The 20,499-nt window shown below is 40.5% G+C and overlaps 1 protein-coding gene across 1 annotated transcript in view; it reads right to left on the bottom strand.

The window, feature by feature from the left end:
- The window catches only part of LOC109918984 (collagen alpha-2(V) chain-like), a 245,325-nt gene that overhangs the window by 85,165 nt on the left and 139,661 nt on the right, over positions 1–20,499 (bottom strand). Inside the window, exons 18-21 of the mRNA XM_048598785.1 lie at positions 18,487–18,540; positions 5,904–6,002; positions 5,763–5,807; positions 40–138 (exon numbers count right to left, since the gene is read on the bottom strand). Of these exons, the coding sequence (XP_048454742.1) occupies positions 40–138; positions 5,763–5,807; positions 5,904–6,002; positions 18,487–18,540 (297 nt within the window). The remainder of the gene's footprint in view (positions 1–39; positions 139–5,762; positions 5,808–5,903; positions 6,003–18,486; positions 18,541–20,499) is intronic.

The raw sequence follows: 20,499 nt of genomic DNA, 5'->3' as shown, positions 1-20,499 counted from the left end.
CAAAACTTACCATAAAGTTTGAATAAATGAATCGCTTACCCTTTGACCTTTGATCCCAGGAGGCCCCGTGTTCCCTGTTGGACCAGCAGATCCAGGAGGACCTGGAAACCCAGCAGCACCATTTGTACCTGGAGAACCCTGAGCAATGGAGAACAGTACATTGAATGCTTGATCAAAGTTTTGCCTCATCTAAGGAGATTTAACTTCTGGGGCATATGATAGCAAAACAGCCCAGACACAAGTTCCGACAGCAAAAAGGGGCCAAGATGTTGAGACCCAGATTTCATTTGAATTGAACTAATTGGACCAACCGAATGTTCATCTTAAATCACTGGCAGTCGGGGTGAGGAAGTGATCCCAGGAAAATTTCCAGTGTATTCATTTCCCTTATTGGGATTTGAGTGTACATTTTTTACTTTGCCTTTCTCCAATGAATTTACATGTGTGGGTGGGTGGGAGGTGTCAACTGTGATGTTTCAAGCATTCTACCTATAGAACAAGCTTGCAGAAGCAGTTAAACACTGAAAGAACTGCGGATGCTGGAAATTAGAAACAAAAAAAACACAGAAATTGCTAATAAGAACTAACTTCAATAAAAACAGAAATTCCTGCAAAAGAATTCCATGAATCAGAGTTAACATTTTGGGTTCAGTGATCCTTCCTCAGAAGGGTCTGAGGAAGGTTCTGATAATAAGGTTCTGAGGAGGGTCCCTGATCCTGAAACGTTAGCACTGATTTCTTTCCACAGATGCTGCTAGACCTGCTGAGCCTTTGCAGCAATTTCTGTTTTTATTAAAGTTAGTTCTTTTCATGCCTGCAATTTTCAATTTTTAGATTTAGATTCAGGTTTTATTGTCACATGTACTCAAGTACTGGGTACAAGAGTACAGTGAAAAGTGTAAAATGTCGCTACACACGGCACCCTCTTAGGTACAAAATTTTAGTTACAGAAGTAGAAAGATTAAGAAATAAGTTTAAAAGTTCAGCACTACAGTTTTCTTCATATAAGGGTGAAAAAATAAATAAATAAAGTTCATAGGTTTATGACACTTCCATGAGGTGACGAAATATCAGCTGAGGAAAACTGCTGCTGAGGCAGAGATTAAGCTAAACTTTGGTCTGATCTTTAGAGATCACAAGGCACATTTTCTAAACAGAGCGATGATCTAAATGGATACACGCAGAAACTATTTAGATCTGAACTGCTGATGAAATTTTGTTCCAGATTGACAGCCATCTATAAAACTTCCTACTCCTTCTATGTGGCAGGATGGTTGCTTATCAAGATGACAACTTACCTTCTTTCTGTAGGGTTTATTTTTTTAAGTAAAATGTACTTTTCAATTGTAATTTGTTCCTCTGTTAGTAAATTTTACGCAGGAAGACCAAGTATATCTTGAAATATTTCAGTGCGATTTAAACACATGGATAAAGAATTTAAAAGGTGATCCATGAAGGAATAGGGACACAACTGAGGCCAATCAGAACTGGATTCAAACAACTTTCACGCTTCTGGTTCTTCACAAACCAAATGGAATTCGAGCAGAATCCAGAAGTGCGCACCTATACCCCAGGGCTGAACTCAACAGACCACCTATGGGTGAGAGAACAGGTGGGTGGACCCATAGATTGGGGCACCATGTCATCAGAGTAACTGCTCTGGCATTATTTTACAAGGTGACCAGGGAGACCTCAGGTGGGACACCTACCCGTAGGCCAAATGAGCCCCTGAGGTGGCCATTCAATGCAATTAAAGGCCTCTTTCTAGGACCATTTCAATTTTATGAACAGCATGAGACAGCTGGGCCCAACATCAATCCTGGCAATTTAACCCTGCAAGCAGCTGGTCAGTGAAAGGGAACTGGGCTCCTCTTTGCCTGTCCAAGGAAATCCATCCTCCTGTCCTGTCCAACATAGCTCCCACTGCTCTCAAACTGACACTGGTAAGATTCCGTATTTGTCTGGGTTTGGGAACATCCATGGGTTTCCTTCCTCCCTGCCCTCCTGCAATACCAGCAGAAGACATTGATCCTGATGTGGGGGCAAAGTGGCTGACCTTGGATTGACTGGTAACTCCATGAGGTGGGGTCTCCTCCTGGAGACAGATGCAAGAATGTTCCCACCTCAACCTGTTTAAAGGCCCATCTCCTGAAATATTACTGAGGCAGAGCCATCCTGCAGAGGAGGCCTCAATCCCAAAATGTGCATTGGGCTGCACAGAGCCCAATTTGAGCATATAATCCGTGCCTTGTGATCTCTCGTCACAATTCACATCAATGTCACTGGGCCTGCAGCTTGCTTTTTCAAATGCATCCACATTTTCAGTATTTGTAGAAAGACACGCTCCCCAGAGAATTAAAAGGGAAATAAAATAATTAGGAGAATTACTGAACTTGAGAAGCTTCCAAATTCGTGCCAGAATGTAAAGATTCTGACAACATGACTTCTTCTCCAATTATGAAATAAGATGAGCACATGACATTGCAAAGTGTGACTACTTTGGATCATTGTACTGCTGATTCACAGCTTCAATTCAGAAATCACAAGGAAGACTTTGTGGGCCTGCATTACTGGTGGTGAGAAGTGAGGGGTAGGCAGGAGGAGGGCGAGATGCCTGTTATTTCGTAAAATTCTCTGTCTGAATATACAATAAAGGATCCATTCACTATTAATATAGTGGCTTTAATGAAATAAAATGTACAAAAGCATGATAAAACTAAAAATTACACAAGCTTTGTAAGGAGATATTAAGAAGATGGTCAAAATCTTGCCTGAAGCAGTGGGTTTTAAGGAGTGACGGAAAGAAGATTTGGTGGAAAGTGACGCAGAGAGGTGGAGAAGTTTAGTGAGGGAGTTCCAGTGTTTAAGACCCAGTCAACAAAAGTAACCTGCAAGCATTCAGTGATTAAATTCATGCTTAACAGGCCAGATTGTGAAGATCACAGATATCTCAGAGGGTTGTGTGAATGAAATGTTTTCCAAAGAGAGGGGTTAAATTTTATGGGTAGTTCATTGCACTTGGGCTAAAATGTCGGGGGCAGCAACTTAACACTAGAATCACCATTAATTGTTTTAAGGCAAAATTTCCACCTCTTCTTTAGGAGGAAGACTCTCCAGGGAGTGGCGCTGGCCAATTGGATGCTAACTGGGAGCAGTTCCAGTGCTGGAACTACAGGCAGTCCTAATGCTGAACAGTCCAATTAGATCAAGAGTCAGAGATCTCAGGGAGGGTGATGAAGTAGGCATGGGGCGAGGGGCCTGGGTTTGATTCCAGCCTTGAGTAACTGTTTTGAGTTCTCCCTGTGTCTGCATGGTCTTCTGCCAGGTGTTCTGGTTTCCTGCCACAGTCCAAAGGCATGCAGGCTAAGTGCTAGAACTGTTCTGTAGTGTCCAGGGATGTGCAGGCTAGATGGATTTGCCATGGTAAATACAGGGATAGGACGGAGGAGTTGGATCTGTGTGGAATGCTCTTCAGAGGGGTAGTGCAGACTCGGTTGGCTGAATGGTCACTTTCTGCTGTAGGGATTCTATGATTCTATGACATCCTAATATTTAATTGGATGAAATTCTTGCTCACCCAATACAGGTCTTTAGAAAAGTAATCTAGAAACAGTGAAGGCTCAACTGAAAATAAATTTTCAGATAACGTCACCCAAGAACCATCATGCAGGAATAGGAGTGGCAATGGATAGATAGCAGTGGTGGGGAGAGAAGGTGTGAACAAGTACCAGAGGTGACGAATCAGGAACAGGAGGGGGCCACTACAGCTGGATCTCGGACTACACTTACACACATAAGAATGGGGCAAGGCGAGTGTAGGTCCACCCAGCTAGATATCAGGAAAAGAGGCTTTTGAAGAGGGTGGTGCAATTCATTTACAGGGCCAGAGGATGAGAACGGGCCGTTGTCACAGCCACAGGATGCGATTTGTGGCATTTATATGAGCTGTTCCAGCATTACGCTGGGGCGGAGGGGACAGGTGGAAGATGGAGCTGGACGGGAGGTCACCTGTTTCTAAAGGTTCAAACATGGATTTCTGAGAAAAGTGGAAATAAATTTGAGAGGCATCAATATTATTAAGCACTTTGGAGGTGAAAAGGAGGTTGAAGCTGGGGCAGAAGTTTGCAAGAATGGAAAGGCGAAAGATTTTTGTTTTGTTTTTGAGAGGCTAATTCAAAGGACAGGGGAATAGCAATTGAGGAGAAGGAATGCAACATTGAGAGCTAACATAAGAGCCAGGAATGGAAGCTAGATGAGGATAGTTTGATGAAGGAATAAGGTTGAGAGAGTGGGAGACGGGTCTCATGGACAAACTGTGCTTGAAGAGTACACAATGGGAGTTAAGAGATCAACTAGAAAAAGACAGTGATTCAAATCTAGAAGAGGGTCGGGGATGATTGGCTCCATTAATTAGTGGAAGGGAAGGACTCAATAGATGCAGCTGATCATATGGTCTTGATTTTGTTCTCACATAAACTGATGAACTCCTATCTTTTGGAAGTAAAGGTACAGGGACACAGGAAATGAACAGCTGTGGTGGCAGAATAGCCTGCAAAAAGTAGGAATTCTCAAGAAGGTCTTCATTCAATTATCTAGGTTTCTATTTCATAATCATAAACACATTATGGAATCAAACATCCAAACTACAATTGGCTCAATCCCAGGCTTGTTATTGGGACTCAATGGGCATTATTCATATCACATTTAAACCAAAATCAATCCAGAACAAAAGCTGTGAGGAAGCAGACAATGGGTCACAATTTGGGCAGAATTAACTCCATTAGGGAGTTGAAATTTATTTGATTAAATTAAATTAAAGAGTATCCAACGCTCAGTTAAATAACATTGCTAGTACTCAAATATCCCAATAAGGTCAAAATTCTACATGGATTGGGAGAAATGTCAGAGGGAGGAGACTGAAAAAAACAAAACTGTTTCTGCTGGTGATTTGAAACTCTTAACAGATCTACTTACTGCTAACTACGGGGAAAAAAAACAGGGAACAATTAGGAATTTCATTGAAGTGACCAGCAGTCACAATTTCTCCATTATCTGAAATCAGCACACAAGCACAAGAAAAAAAAACTCATAAGTGTTTATTGGAATTGGAAAATACCCTGTTCCCTTGGCATTAGGTTAGACAGGTTAACAGACAAACAACAATGGGGCCTTTAACTCTGTTAACTTCCCTTTCCCAAGCTATCATGATAGAAAATAGGATCAGGAGGAGGCCATTTGGCCATTTGAGCCTGAAAACATCATCATAGTTGATCAATTTTTTTCTTTCCTCAGTAGAATTTGCCGTCTTATATCAAAGGTAGAATGTAAAATTGTGCATTTCACCTCAAAAACACAACAAAGTTTCAAATGCAACTAGGCACACTGGAGATCTTCATCTAGCATGGAAAGTATTTTTACTATGTTGAATTTCAGAGCTTTGTAGCGCATTTCCAACTTTGTTTACATGGACAATAGAGTTAAAATGGGAAGAACTATGTGAAGATGAGAAATGTTCTTGTACAGGAGGAAAACAACAATACCGAAAACAAAGAAATATAAAATAATCAAAGCTACAATTGAATCACAGATAAAAAACATATGAGATTAAGTGCCAGAAAAAGAACTAACTGGAAGAAAGAAATTGTTACTTGATGTACTTGTTTTCGTGAATCTAATTATTAATGAGCTTCTTCAATCCTTAATGAATCAAGACAGGATACTTAACCAAAAGTGGTAAGTGAAAATAAATGTAAGAAACACACCAATGGGCCTTTAGGACCAGTCGTTCCATCCATACCATGTTGACCCTGCATATAGAAAGAAAATGTTGATGAAGTATTTGTATGACAGGGTGTTCATAGCAAATCAAAATCTTGAGCATTCACTTGATTTTTTGGACTTACAATGTTGCCTATAGGTCCAGAGGTACCCTGGCGACCTGGTACACCACGTTGTCCCTGGGGTCCTTCAGGTCCACGGACACCTGTTGGACCAGGTCCACCCTAAGAACAAATAAGGAGAAAGGAAATAGAAGATGAATACAGTCCTCAGGTTTATCCAATTGTTACAAATATTGTGGTATCAAAATAATTAAATGTACAAAGATGAATTAACATTCTTTCACGATTGTGCTCACCATAAATTTTAAGAGCCAAGAACAGTTGTGGATTAGAATTTACTACCATTGATTCACAAATCAACACTGACTAAGCTAAGGAACTGATCTTTTAATTAAGTCTTTCATCTCAACATATAGAACATGGGTTGCAGTTGTGTCAAATTATTCCTCCTTTGCTGAGTGAGGTACATTATAGAGTTCATTTCAAATCTTTGAAATTTTGAAGGCCAAGCTGGTTAATGGCAAAGGCTGGTAGGAGTCTTGAGTCATTTTAGCTCCTGAGTTTCATTTACCTACTCCAGCAAGCACCCCTATTAAAACCAATAGGAATCAGGAGCTGGTCCACGGTGAGAATGGGATGTTGTGCAATTGGAGATGCTGTGAAGTACTTGAGTGAAGACTAGCCCTCATAATGTAATTGGTGATTAGGGAGGGATGGGGTTTCAGAAACAATCATGGTTAGGGGATCGGGAGGAAGAATCCAAGCCAAAGGCTTAGCTGTTTGACCCAATTAGAGCACTCTTGCTCCTCCTGGCCAACAAGATGACTTTAAAAAAGTAAAAAATGAACTTACCTCAGCCTCTTCTGGAGACAATTATGTTGCCAGCCAGATTTCATTTTCTGGCACAGGACTACATGGTCATCTCTGCCGAAATTGGCAGATAAAATTCTATCAGGATCTAAATTAAATAATATGATTGCTGACATTCAAATATTACAAAGCCTTTATTTGCTCATGTCAATGCTTATGGAAACTAAGTAGTTAAAAATTGTAGTGTTGAAAATGCAGCAAAAAACACCCTATTTCTCCTGGCCAGTAGGGTTAAAATTAAGCTGGCATGTTTTTGAACTACAGGATAACCATTGTATACCCAACAATGGTATAGTAAAGAAAAACAATAGTCAAAACGGGTTTTATCTATATTACAAGTCAAGTACACTTGAACTCTTCCCTCTAAACCAACTTGTGAGAATAAATATGAATGTAATTATGCTACATTATAATGCAAAACAATTTAATTGCAAAAAGACAAGTGACAGTATAAATTAGATCAGGGTCCAATTGAACCCTGGACAATGCTCAAGCAGTGCAACAACCTCTTGGATAAATGTTTCATGATCTTATGAAATATAGTGAAGACAGTTCTAGGAAGTAATGAAGAGGCTGGTTTAACCTATAGTATATTTCAAAAGGAACCACGGGATTCCAATACATTGAAATTTTACCAGTTAACAGATGAAAAACTTGGTTTTTCCATAGCCTTCAATGATATAGTGAGGAAATGATGTATTTTAATTTTAATTAAGCAAGTACATTTCTTGAGACTAAATTCAATACTTCAAATATCCCAATAAAATATTCCATGTCAGAGATATTCATTGGTCAGCCAGTGTTGAAACTTTTACATCTGCTTCTGTTCAATGGCTTTGTATCAAAAGTTCTATTTGAGCTATGACAAGGCAATTACTAACTTGTTTAAAATATCTGCATTAGAATTCGGATATTGAGATTATTGATTTCACTGTATGTCAGTACAATGTTTCAGTATGTAAAATATGTCAATTGTAATGACAATGGAAGAAGCAATCTTGAGATGTCAGTGCCTTGCGGAAGATAAGTTTTCTTTAACAAAGGGAAACTGGGACAAAGAAGTTAATGAAAACATAGTCAAGAATTTCAGGTTTCATTGTGAAAACAATTGGTCTTCATGTAGGCATTGGTTCTAAATATATTTTGGTATTTAGGTGAAATAGAAATGGCCAATCCAAAGAGGTAACAGCCTTTCCTGAATATCCCCAGGCAAACTGAATATGAATTTATATACTATTGTCCATCATGAAAGACAAACAGCTTTGCTAACTAATTCAAACCCACCTGGATGCTTTAATTTTTTTTCCTCCCATTGTCTGATTGCCAAATTAATGTTACAAATTATTACAATATTGAATGTCCCAATGGTGCATAAAAGGTCTGATTCCATGGGCATCTATGTGTTTTAACACTACAAATCTTTTATTTTCAAGAAACCAGATAATATGCTACAGAAAATAACAAATAAAGATACGTGAATAAAGTAATATTTTGACAAAATTGTATAAACTGCCCCAGGATAAGTCAGCTATGCTTCATGTTTTGCAATTCTGTGTCAGACAGAAGCAAATTAAAACAATGACATAACACAAACAAGTATGGAGTGGTGGATTATTGCAAATTAAACCATTTATTAAATGCAATACTCAATTATATATTGTGCCATGAAACTATTTTTTATAACTGAAAATTTTCCAAAGCAGCTTAGGAATTTATACACTTAGAATTATGCCAGCAGAAAAATTGAAGTTCCCCAACCTACACTTTGGCATTTTTAAGTACATCTGGGTTTTTCCAAAAATTGTATTTTTTGCCTCTAACAATTATCACCCCAGCATTTTCTGTCTGTCCTTCATCCTCTGAAGACACTTACTAATAGTTGGCTATAATTCCAGAGACAAAGACTTTCCATGATCCTAATGTCTAGGAGGACGATTAGTAATCAAAAGCAAACTGCTTGGTTAACTTTCCCACTCTATGTTAACCTGTCCCATTTTGCCCAATTGTAATCAGTTAGCAAAGCATGCGCTGGGATCAAACCTTAACTGTAATGATCTACTTTGCTCAATGGCGTGGCAGAACATTCACCGAAAGTCTGGAAACTTTCCCCTTACATACAGAATACTTAATTCTTCATTTTAGAGATCGACACCAAATTTTCTGCTTGTCAATTACACCAGAAGTTCCACCAGGATTATTGCTTAAACAACCGCAAGCCTGTAATAAGAATTATATCATTCCCAGTAATAAACAAATGAGAAGCCTCAAAATAAGGAGTCAGTATCAGTTGAAGTTAGCTAGAGCTAATGCTTTACATACTTTTACATTCTTGTGAAGGAGATCTTGTGGCATAGTGAGCAACGTTTCTGGCTCTGAGCTAGAAAACCCAAGTGCAAGTCCCACTTTAGGACTTGATGCTCAAGGAAGCTGCATTTATAACATGGTCAAACAGATTGAGTGTCCATTTGTAAATTCTTCCAACATATGCCATTGGCAGGTAGTATCAACTGGAAAGATTCCTGATCAGCCATGAGATGAAAAGAGATTAGAGCCTTGACCATCACTTCACATAGTTCTAAGCAACAATGTGCATGTAAAAGTGTATGTTGCCATAGCAACTCAGATTCATTGGAAGTGTGGGATGGTGGGAGTGATGGGGGAAGGGAGGGCGGTATTGTTGCTAGGTAGCTTATTTGACTGGACAGCCAGTGTTGATCATTTTGGTGTGAACAGCATGGGGTCCATCTGGGCTGTATTTCGGATTTGTTTCCTCATCATTCCTGCAGTAAAAGTCAAGATACTGAGAGTCTGACTTGTCTTTGGGCAGAGAACACATTAAAAGGTATTGTTAAATTTAAGGAGTGTAACTTAGGCCAGCAGTTTCTGCCTGTGAATAGGAAGATGGTGGATGCAAGCTAACTTTAAAACAAGTCATAAACAACAAACAGAAGTTGCTGGTAAAGCTGAACAGGTCTGGCAGCATATATGAAGTGAAATCAGAGTTAACGTTTTGGATGACCCTTCCTCAGAACTGACGTAGCTAGGATCACAGGTATCTCTGTGACGATCAACAGTCCACGGACAACTGCTCTCTCCACATCTTGAGATCCACGCTCAGTGCCATGTAGCATCACATGCAGACTCTCGACCTTTCTCTCCAACAGCATCGCAACACACTGGCTCAGGGCTGTACCACTCTGCAGTTCCACTTCATCCTCCAGCTCATTCGCCGTGCTAACAACAAACTTTTTCTTTCCTTTCAGGCATGAAGGCCCACAAGATGCAACAACTCAGAGATACTCATGGTCCTCCGGAACCATTTTCTGAAGAAGGGTTTAGGCCTGAAACGTCAGCCTTCCTGCTCCTCTGATGCTGCTTGGCCTGCTGTGTTCATCCAGGTCTACACCTTGTTATCTCTTCCTCCCCTCCCCTTCTTCCTGACTCCAATTCCTCCCCAACCCCACATCCTGTCAGGTATTCACCGTCCATCCTAACCTTCTGCTCTCCAACGCTGAACATTCGATACTCAGCAAAGATTTCAGCTTTTTCCATTTGCATCACCACCTTAATGAATTTTGAGCACGACATAACGCCGAACTCTTCTTCTGTCGTCTTCGCCTCCGAGCCCAATTGTTTGGACAAGACTCCTCTCGCCGTTCCACAGATACCTTTGTCCAGTTTCAACACTCTCCCTCCACCTGGACTCCTCCCTCTGGCCTTTTACCTGCAGTCAATCTGTTCATTGAGAACTGCTGATGTGACATTGTTTACCTCAATTTCTCTGCCTCCCTCACTCAAACTAACCTATCTCCCTCCGAACTGACTGCACTCCGTGCACTTAGATCCAACCCTGACTTTGTTATTAAGTCTATCGATAAGAGTGGTGCTGTTGTAGTCTGGTACTATTGTAGTCTGGCGTACTGACATCTATGTTGCAGAGGCTGAGCGCCAGCTCTCAGATACCTCCTCCAGGATACTTCTCCAGGACCATGACCCCACCTTGGTACATCAGGCCACTGTATCAACCATGTTCACTGACCTCATTTCATCTGGGGATCTCCACTCACCCCCACCTCACCTCCTCTAAACAGATAGTTCCCCAGCCCAGCACAGCTCTTTTCTACCTCCTCTCAAAAATCCACAAACAGGACTGTCTGGGCAGACCCATTGTTTCAGCCTGCTCCTGATCCACAGAACTCATCTCTTCCTACCTTGACTCAGTGTTCTCTCCCCTGGTCCAATCCCTGCCCACATATATCCGTGATTCCTCTGACACTTTACGCCAGTTTCAGAACTTTCAGTTTGCAGGCCCCAGCCACCTCCCCTTTACCGTGCAATCACTTTCAATGTCTATCCCCCACCAGGATGGTCTCAGGGCTCACTGCTTCTTCTCCACCTGAACCATCCCCACTCACCACCACACTCCTCCACTTGGCTGAGCTCGCCCTCACCCTAAATAACTTCTCTTTTAACTCCTCTTATTTTCTTCAGGTCAGAGGGGTAGCCATGGGTACCCACATGGGCCTCACTCTCACCCAGTCTATTTCTGACTCATACCTTCCCTTCCATTTCTGTTTCCATTTCCAATATCCACTATAATATCCAATATAAACTAATATAGCAGCTAATAGCCACTATAAACTGACTGACTCTCACAGCTACCTGGACTATACATCTTCACACCCTGCTTCCTGGAAAGACTCCATTCCATTGTCCCAGTTCCTCTGTCTCCGTTGCATATGTTCCGACGAGGCCAATTTTGAGAAGGGAGCCGCCGAAATGTCCATCTTCTTTCTCAACTAAGGACTCCTCAGCACCATTGTCAACAAGGCCCTCAACCGGGTCTGACCCACCTCCCGCACTTCCACCATCACCCGCTCTCTTCCCTCCTGCAAGAGTGATAGAGTTCCTCCTGTCCTTACCTACCATCCCACCAGCATCCACATCCAGAAGATCATCAACTGCCATTTCCGCCACCTCCGGCGAGATGCCTCCACAAGACACAGATTCCCCTCCTCTCGCTTGTCCGCCATTCATAGGGACTGTTCCCTGAGACACCCTTGTCCACTCTTCCTCCACTCCCAACAGCCCCCCCACAGCACCTTCCCCTGCAACCACCAAAGGTGTAATATCTGCCCATTTACCTCCTCCCTCCCTAGTATCCAAGGATCCAAACATACCTTCCAGGTGAAGCAGCACTTTATCTGCACTTCCTACAATCTAGTCTACTGTATTTGCTGCTCATAACGTTGCCTCCTCTACATTGGGGAAATGAAGCATGATAGAGACCCTAAGCTTCCAGTTACCTGCCACTTTAACACACCACCCTGTCCCCTAGCCAGCATCGTTGTCTCAGGTTTGCTGCAGTGCTCCAGCGAAGGTCAATGCAAGCTGGAAGAACAACACCTCATTTTCCACTTGGGGACCCAGCAGCCCTCTGGACTCAATATTGAGTTCAATAATTTTAGAACCTGAACTCTCCCATGTCCTAGTCCCCAACCGCAAACACCAGGCCTTGTTATCACGTAGTCTGCCATTACACACAATGTATTGTTAGCCACCAGCAGTCTCTGTTAACAGGTATTCACCCCTTGCCAGATCGTTACCGACTTCTTTGTCTGTCCAACTGCCTTCTATCTCTCTTTGGGCTCTATCTCCACCTATCTTTTACTCCTAACCACATAAACTGACATTTTCCTAGCTGGCATCAGTTCTGAAGAAGGGTCATTGGACTCGAAACGTTAACTCCGATTTCTTTTCACAGATGCCAGACCTGCTGACCTTTTCCAGCAACTTCTGTTTTTGTTTCTGATTTATAGCATCCACAGTTCTTTTGGTTTTTATTCAAAAAGTCATAGTAAGCTAAGATAAAATCTTTAACCTCGAATTGCCAGGTTGACAACTCCGTGACCTTGGTCTCGGCTCTGCCTTCTGCAACTGGATCCTCAGCTTTCTGACCCACAGGCCGCAATCAGTGAGGATAGGTGACTGCACCTCCTCCACGATAACACTCAACACTGGAGCCCCCCCAAGTATGTATCCTCAGCCCCCTACTGTACTCCCTGTACACCCACGACTTTGTTGCCAAATTCCGAATGAATGCCATCTACGTGTTTGCTGACAACACCACCATAGTGGGACAGATATCTAGCAACAATGAATCAAAATATAAAAGGGAGATAGAGGGCTTGGTGATGTGGCGCAATGAGAACAACTTCTCTCTTAATGTTGGCAAAACCAAAGAACTGATCATTGACTTCAGAAAGAAAGGAGGAGAACATGCCCTCATCTACATCAACGGAATTGAAGTTGAGAGGGTGGAGAGCATCAAGTTCTTCAGAGTGACGATAACGGATAACCTGTCCTGGACTTCCCACATAGATGCAACAGTCAAGAAGACACAACAACGCCTCTTCTTCCTCAGGTGGCTCAGGAAATTTGGCATGTCCACAAGGTTCCTCACTACCTTCTACAAATGCACCAGTGAAAGCATACTGTCCGGGTGCATAACGGCCTGGTTTGGCAACTGCTCTGCCCAGGAACATAAGAAACTACAGAAGGTGGTGAGCACAGCCCAGACCATCACGGAAGCTAACCTTCCATCCACGGACTCCATTTACACGGCTCACTGCTGCCAACATCATCAAAGACCCATCACACCCCAGTAATGGTCTCCTACAACCTCTTCCGTCAGGCAGAAGAATCAAAGGTCTGAACACACACACGAGCAGGTTCAGGAATAGCTACTTCCCAGACATTTTTAGACTGATGAATGGGCTCTCTAGTCTCCAATAACGCTGATCTTGCTAACGCTGATCTCCCCTAGCGCACACCCTAGTGGAATGTAACCTGTATGCCTCTGTCTAAGTCTTTTTGATCTGTACATCCTTGCTTACTATGATCTACCTCTATTGCTTGTAAACAAAGCTTTCACTGCATTTTGGTACACGTGAAAATCAATCAATCAATCAATCAGTCAATCAATGTGGCGCTGACTTCTGACAAAGTTAAGTGGACTGGCAATCCTGCCCCTCCCTCCCTCATCTTCTTGCATAGTAGCAGTTCGCTGGAACTAGGGTCAAGTAAATAGTAGCAGTTCTCAGGAATTATAGGTCAAATCAATGGCCTGTCAACACAATGGTGTGGTTTATTATAGGAACAATTTTGAGCTGCTGAGTATTAAACATTGGAGGAAAACTACGTAAAGAAGAGATTTTTTTTAACTTCCAAATGCCACTTACTAAATTTGCATCACTTTCTTCATGTTCAGTTACCAGCTGGAAGCTGTCTTTGAAGCTGCCAAACAAACAGCTCACTTTCCCACTAAATAAGCCAAATTTGCCCACGTTTTTCAGTATGGCTGCATGTGAATGATTTCACAGAGTCAACATCTGCTGTATTGAGGAGACTGGAGGCAGCATTGCATTGACAGCTGTTCACCCCATGGAAAAGCCTCAAGAATGATGTAAAGTTTCATATCCAGTAGTTTCCTTGTTTATCAAATCACTAAAGAATTATACACTTCATTCCTGCCAAAACAGCTAATGTTTTCCTACACACTGTACTATGATTAATTCTTTAGTCTGATTCTTCAATTAGTTCAAATGTCAATGAACATATCTCCAGACTTGAGAATGGCAAATAAATGGTACCTTCATCAAAACGTTTTCTTCTCCTGCATGATTCTTTTAAAAGGAGAAAACACTATTTATCCAGAAACTATCATGACACAATAGAGAAGCAGATAATTTGAATAACTGAAGATATTTACTGAAAACATCTACACATTGGAATGCATTGTTTTCCCTATTTAATGCTACTGCTAAACTCAAGAGCTGTTTTGACCTTCATCTTTGTTTGCACCCAACATTAAGTCATAGTGTCAGTCTCAAGTCCCTGTTGTTATCTGCTGCTCACTGTGATAATAAAAGGTTGCCAGATCCTTTTGGATTGCAGGTACAACTGGTGAGACACCTTGTATCATCCAAACCTAGAGTCCTAGAGACAACTACCAGTTAACCATATACAATGAGACTGGAGTCACACAAGGGTCAAATATGGTGGCACATAACTTCCCCAAAGGGCCTATTAATTAATGAATTAATGGAGTTTTAATCAGCATGTTTTCAGGATACTTTCTATTGCTAGCCCACAACGTTCCATAATATATTTGACTTTATGATCTTCCGGTTATTATAAAATCACAGTCACTCGACTTCCATATCCCATTCAAACACCCAAATAAAGTCAGTGTGAGCTGAGACACCTGCACTTTGCTAACACCGAATGAAGTGGGAAAAGTAGCCAGATATCACCTTTAAGTCGTGCAATATCACTTCCAACATAAAATATAACATTTTTAAATCTTATTTCACACACCTCATTTGTACTCTCGCCTTCATATCTTCAGTATGCAAAATGGAGCATTGACACAAAAAGCACATTATCATTGAACCAAGTGACACAATGCACGATTCAAGAGGAAACTAGTTAACTAAAAATTAATGTAGGGAAATAACAGTTCACCATGGGGCAGCAGGGTGGCTCAGTGGTTAGCACTGCTGCCTCACAGCACCAGGGACCCAGGTTCAATTCCAGCGTCAGCCAACTGTCTGTGTGGAGTTTGCACATTCTTCCCATGTCAGTGTGGGTTTCCTCCGGGTGCTCAGGTTTCCTCTCACAGTCTAAAGACATGCAGGGTAGATGGATTGGCCATGCTAAAAAAAAGGCCATAGTGCCCAGGGATGTTTACATTAGGTGGGTTAGAGAGGGGAACTGCAGGGTTAGGGGAATGGGTCTGGGTAGGATGCTCTTCAGAAGGATGGTGTGGACCAGTTGGGCCAAATGGCCTGTTTCCACACTGTAGGGATTCTATGACTTCATCTAAGTGCATATTTAGAATGTAAAAAAGGAATTTTAACTCCTGGCCAGGAAATTAACTGTACTGTCAACAACATCAGTAGGGAGTGCAGATTATTCTATTGTTTGATAGTAGGCTGCCCACTCAAAATTGTCATAAAGAGGCATCTGGCTAGTTGCTGAAGATTGTTTCATATGTAGGCTGCCCAAACAAAAGAACCACATTCATTATACCCAAGTAAGAAAGCTGTCAATCAACAACCAGAAGCCACTCAGCTTATTCTTTCAAAGGAGCCACTTTGGAATCAGTAACTACAGTAACACATAAATGATCAGTCAAATCCAGCAATATTTTAAAAGTTTATTGTGCGGTAATTTTTGTTTGCAACCACATAATTCAAGAAAGATCTAAATTACACTATAAAAAGATCAACAATGAACAAATATAAACATGCATGGAATGTTGTAAATGCCTTCTGTGTATTTTTTTCCCTGACATGTTCTCTATCTTTTAGGTTCTGCTCCTGATTATTGGATTAGGCATATCTAAAAAGTTGTTGTCACTGGCAGTTTTTTTTATACTGAAGCATTTAAATATTTTTTATACATAAGGAAATTCACTGGAGTTGGACAATTTTGAATAGAAACAGCATACTAATCCGTATCCTGAGCTATGTGAACACCCATTGCCAATAAAAGTTACTTTATAACTTTAACGGATGTGTGCTTTGATGGTGGATCTTCAGTCAGATAACAGTTGATTTTGAGCAGTATAGTGCAGGGACTTCAACTCCAAGTGTGACATGAGATTCCTGGAATATCTAAACATGTGTTGATTATATTCATGGAGTAGATAATTTCATTATGCATCAAAAATCATGTACTTTTTCAGGGTTTAATTTAGAACCAGCAACAGCATAAAGGCATAAACATCACTATATCACACGCATAGATATAAACATCACTTGCATATGCAAGTTTTAGCTTGAAGCACATTGGGGTAGTGAAGGAAGGGGGTGACTTCCAGGCAAGGAAAAGCCCCACAGAAAATTCAACCAGAGATGTGGGCTATTTTAATTATCTGGCCTCTTTTTAGAAATGCAGTGCAGACTCCTGTTGGAGAGATTTCAAGGCTGGTCGGTACAACAGAAACTAGGAACGAAGCCAGCGGATTTCAGGCCCCAAGGGAACAAGTGTCAGCATGAAATTAGAGTTGTGCGGTCTTTCCACCAGCCACGTTGGCACTACGGGGTGGGGAAATAGTAAAATACTAACATTTGAGAAACCCGAGGACTCCTCCTGTAGCCCAGGAAAGTATTCCTGCACCTCCCAGCCCACAAAGAATCCACTGAAGAGATCAATTTAAATGATTCTTTGTCCTCTCCACAGAGTGCCTGATAAAATTAAGCTGCAACTTCCATCTTTAATTAGAATCTCACTGGGCCGTTTGAGACTGAGCTTGCACATTTCCCAATTTGTGGAGCGGATTAAAACCAGGTTATCTTTCAGAGAATCCAGGATGTCTCTAACTGGAACTCTAACTCAGGAAGTTAGTCATGGTTGTGAATCGATGGAATTCTTTACTAAAGAAGGCTATCGAGGCTAGGTTATTAAGTATATTCAAGGCAGAGATAGAGACATATTTAATCAGTAGGGGAATCAAGAGTTATGGGGAAAAGTGGGAAAGTGGAGTTGAGGATTATCAGTCATCCATGATCTCATTGAAAGACAGAGCAAGCTCAATGGGCTGAATTGCTTACTTCTGCTCCTATGTCTTATGGTTTTATAGTTATCACTGGCATCTATACCTTAGTACCAGTTTGAGACTGATATCTGCTTAAGAATAATCATGCAGTGCTGGTAGTGGCCAAGCACCCGATATCACTTTCTGAACAGGCAAAGCTCAGTGGCATCTGATTGTAAACTAAATAATTATAATGTAAATATGATAAAATATTAAAACCAATTAAGGCAAAAATCAATTAGCCAGTACCAAATAATAAATTAATGATCCTCTGAACAAACGTTTCACACTTATTTAACAGCTTTTCACATATTTCAGAGAGATGATAAGCACTTATTTATCGAGTACATGCCTATTAGAGAGAAATGCAGCAACCAATTTGCACATAACAAGAACCATCTGGATACGTGCTGAATTAACCTGTTTTTGGTGGTATTCATTTATAGTTATTGCCTTCCTCAATACCGTAGAAACAATAGGCCGAGCTTCAATCTAATTTCTCATCTGAAGGATGTCACACATGCATTCCCTTAACCACACAGTCCAACATTACCTTAGAATATAAGGTGAAATAAGGTTTGAATCCACAATAGACAGATCCAGTTAATACAAAAGTGATGCTAAACTGAGCCAAGCTGACACATCAAATTAGAAAAAAATTACAGTTTTCAAAACTAAGCTGCAGCAAAGATAATCATCATTGGGAAATGGTCTGGCATGGAAAACAAGTTAGACAGGAGAACCGCATCTTCTGTGACAAATGTTATCATGTAATTCCTCAATTAGCCCTTCCTTCTATTTATTTTCCTGACAGAATAAACTATTTTCTAAGAGTCTTTTCGATTCCTTTTTGTATCCATGCATTTAGCTTCAAATTTCAAATACATCGATTGTCTTTTGCAAGACACAGGCACACTTAGAATTTAAGAATGTAAAACTTTTCACATTTTTCATCATCCAACATATTTGCAAAAGTGCAGAGTATTAAAATTTTACTACAACCCTATGCACATCACACAATAGACTTATTTGAAAAAAAGCCTCTATTTTACTACCAATTTCTTAGAGTGAATGTGAGAAAAGGGAAGAAAAAAGTAAATGCAACTGATCAGCTTTGAAAGAGAAATTTCCACAGTTCCAAAGAGCAGTTATCAAGCGATCACAAATAGTTACCTTAGAACCAGGCTGACCCGGGAAACCTGGGGCACCCATTAAACCGATAGGACCCTATTTAATAAAAGTACAATGATACGTTATTGCAATAACTAAAAATAAAGCAAGTACTGCCACATTAAAAATACATTGTTTGGTATAAATAGGTTATAAATGTTCCTTCTAACACTGGCATGACCCAGGTAGTGTTCTCCTATGATGCCTCCTTTGTAGGCAAATATTGAAAATGCCTCAAAATGTTTTCAAAAGATGAAATTCCAGAAATACAGGGGTAAAATCAAACTAGAATAATGCTGTGCACTATGGTAGTATAAGTGTGGCCTAAAGGTAAAACCTGTGCACATTTTATATCAGTGACACTTGCTTGATTTTTAATACCAGGAAGATGTTCAAACTAAAGCATTTATTTTTGGTCTATGACATGGAACGTAAAACTCTTTAAAAGACAGTGCGGGTTTTACTATTGAAAAGCTTGCGAACAAATTCTACAAACTGAAGAGAATTATATCTGAACCTAGAAAATAGCAACCAAATCTAAGTGCTTAGTTATTCTTACAGGCTTCTAGTTTGTAAAACCTATGCTTATTGACGTAGTTCACTGAGATTGCTGTAACATTAGCAGCAGTGAAATATGGGAGCTTTCTAGCATTAAATTATATCTGCAATAACTTTACTGTTTATAATACAAGAAAGATCCTTTCAATCCATACATATCAATTTATTTTCAATGCCATTTACAAACAAATATTATCCATGCCTCCACAGGACAGAAAAACAAATTGGGAGCTACTTGGTGAAATATTGTGACAGATGAAATCAGTTCAAATTTTAATTATGACTTGTATTTATCTGTTAGTTTGAGAAGCTGTATTTCCGTAATGAGTGAAAGGTGTAAATTCTTGGATTCAGCTCAATTAACTGAGTCAAGATAGACCAAAACCATGTTAAAACTGGATGAGTTTTTCAAAGGATTTTCATTATTTAGGCACCAGCCAATTCTTTTACTCTATCAGAGAATGTTAAGGGTTGAGTTACTATTTTTAACTGCTGACTTATTTTGCTTCCATTAGAATTGCAAACGTGCGGTTTCAACCTCAATTGGTTGGTTGGTCTGCATGCTTTTATCAGTATATAAAACTGTGGGAAATCACAAACTATTTCTGGGCCACAGCCTAACAAAATAAATGTTCATTGTGGCATTCTATTCAATTTATTTTATGCGTTACATCTAATATCAACTCAGAGGCAAGTGTGGATTTGTCTCTATTTGGCACAAGTAATGTCTAATGGAAAGTAGTTTAAATTAAACAGCTGTATTTTCATTAAGGCAAAGGAAGAAGGCATGGCATGGAAATGAGAGAGACCTTCAAATGTGCAGACAATGTTGTGACAAGACAAGGGTTAGCCAACAGACGTCATTAAATCTTGGGTATCCAAAAATGAAGTACTTAAACCTCAATTTCGCTTAACGTTAGCCTAACTTATTTTAGCAATTGCAATAATGAAGATACATTCACTCAGTCTCTGGTGCTGTTGTGTATTTACTAAATAGACAGAGGGCAAATCTTTGCAGGATTTGGACAGGAGACACTGATATGGTCATCTTTTGCATTTCGAGAGAAAGAGATAGTTATATTTCATTCTAAAACATCTGGGAAGTCAGTTAAACTTACGTTGTTTACTGCTTGTTGAAAATAATAGAAGAGAGACAGAGATACACATACTGCTTCTTTTGGGTAGCTCCTAAAGATGGTGCAGCAGAAACAAACACAGTAGGTTGAATTCCACTGCAGCCGGACTTTGGGGCCAAATGGGTGTCGTGAATCAGCACATTGTGGCAGCAGGACTAGCTCAGTAATTTTCCTACAAGTATTCTCCTAATTAGACACCGTCACCCCACTAAACATGAATGGCAAGTTTTTCATCAGAGGGCAAGGAACTCTGAAATCTCAGCAGATGGTCCATTTCCAAAGAAGAGTCATGAACTTGAAACATCAACTCGGTTTCTCTCTC

The sequence above is a fragment of the Rhincodon typus genome, chromosome 7 (genome assembly GCF_021869965.1).
Source record: "Rhincodon typus isolate 14 chromosome 7, sRhiTyp1.1, whole genome shotgun sequence".
NCBI lineage: Eukaryota > Metazoa > Chordata > Chondrichthyes > Orectolobiformes > Rhincodontidae > Rhincodon > Rhincodon typus.
Note: the sequence above shows the minus strand (reverse complement) of the source record. Positions and strands in the feature narration are given on the sequence as shown.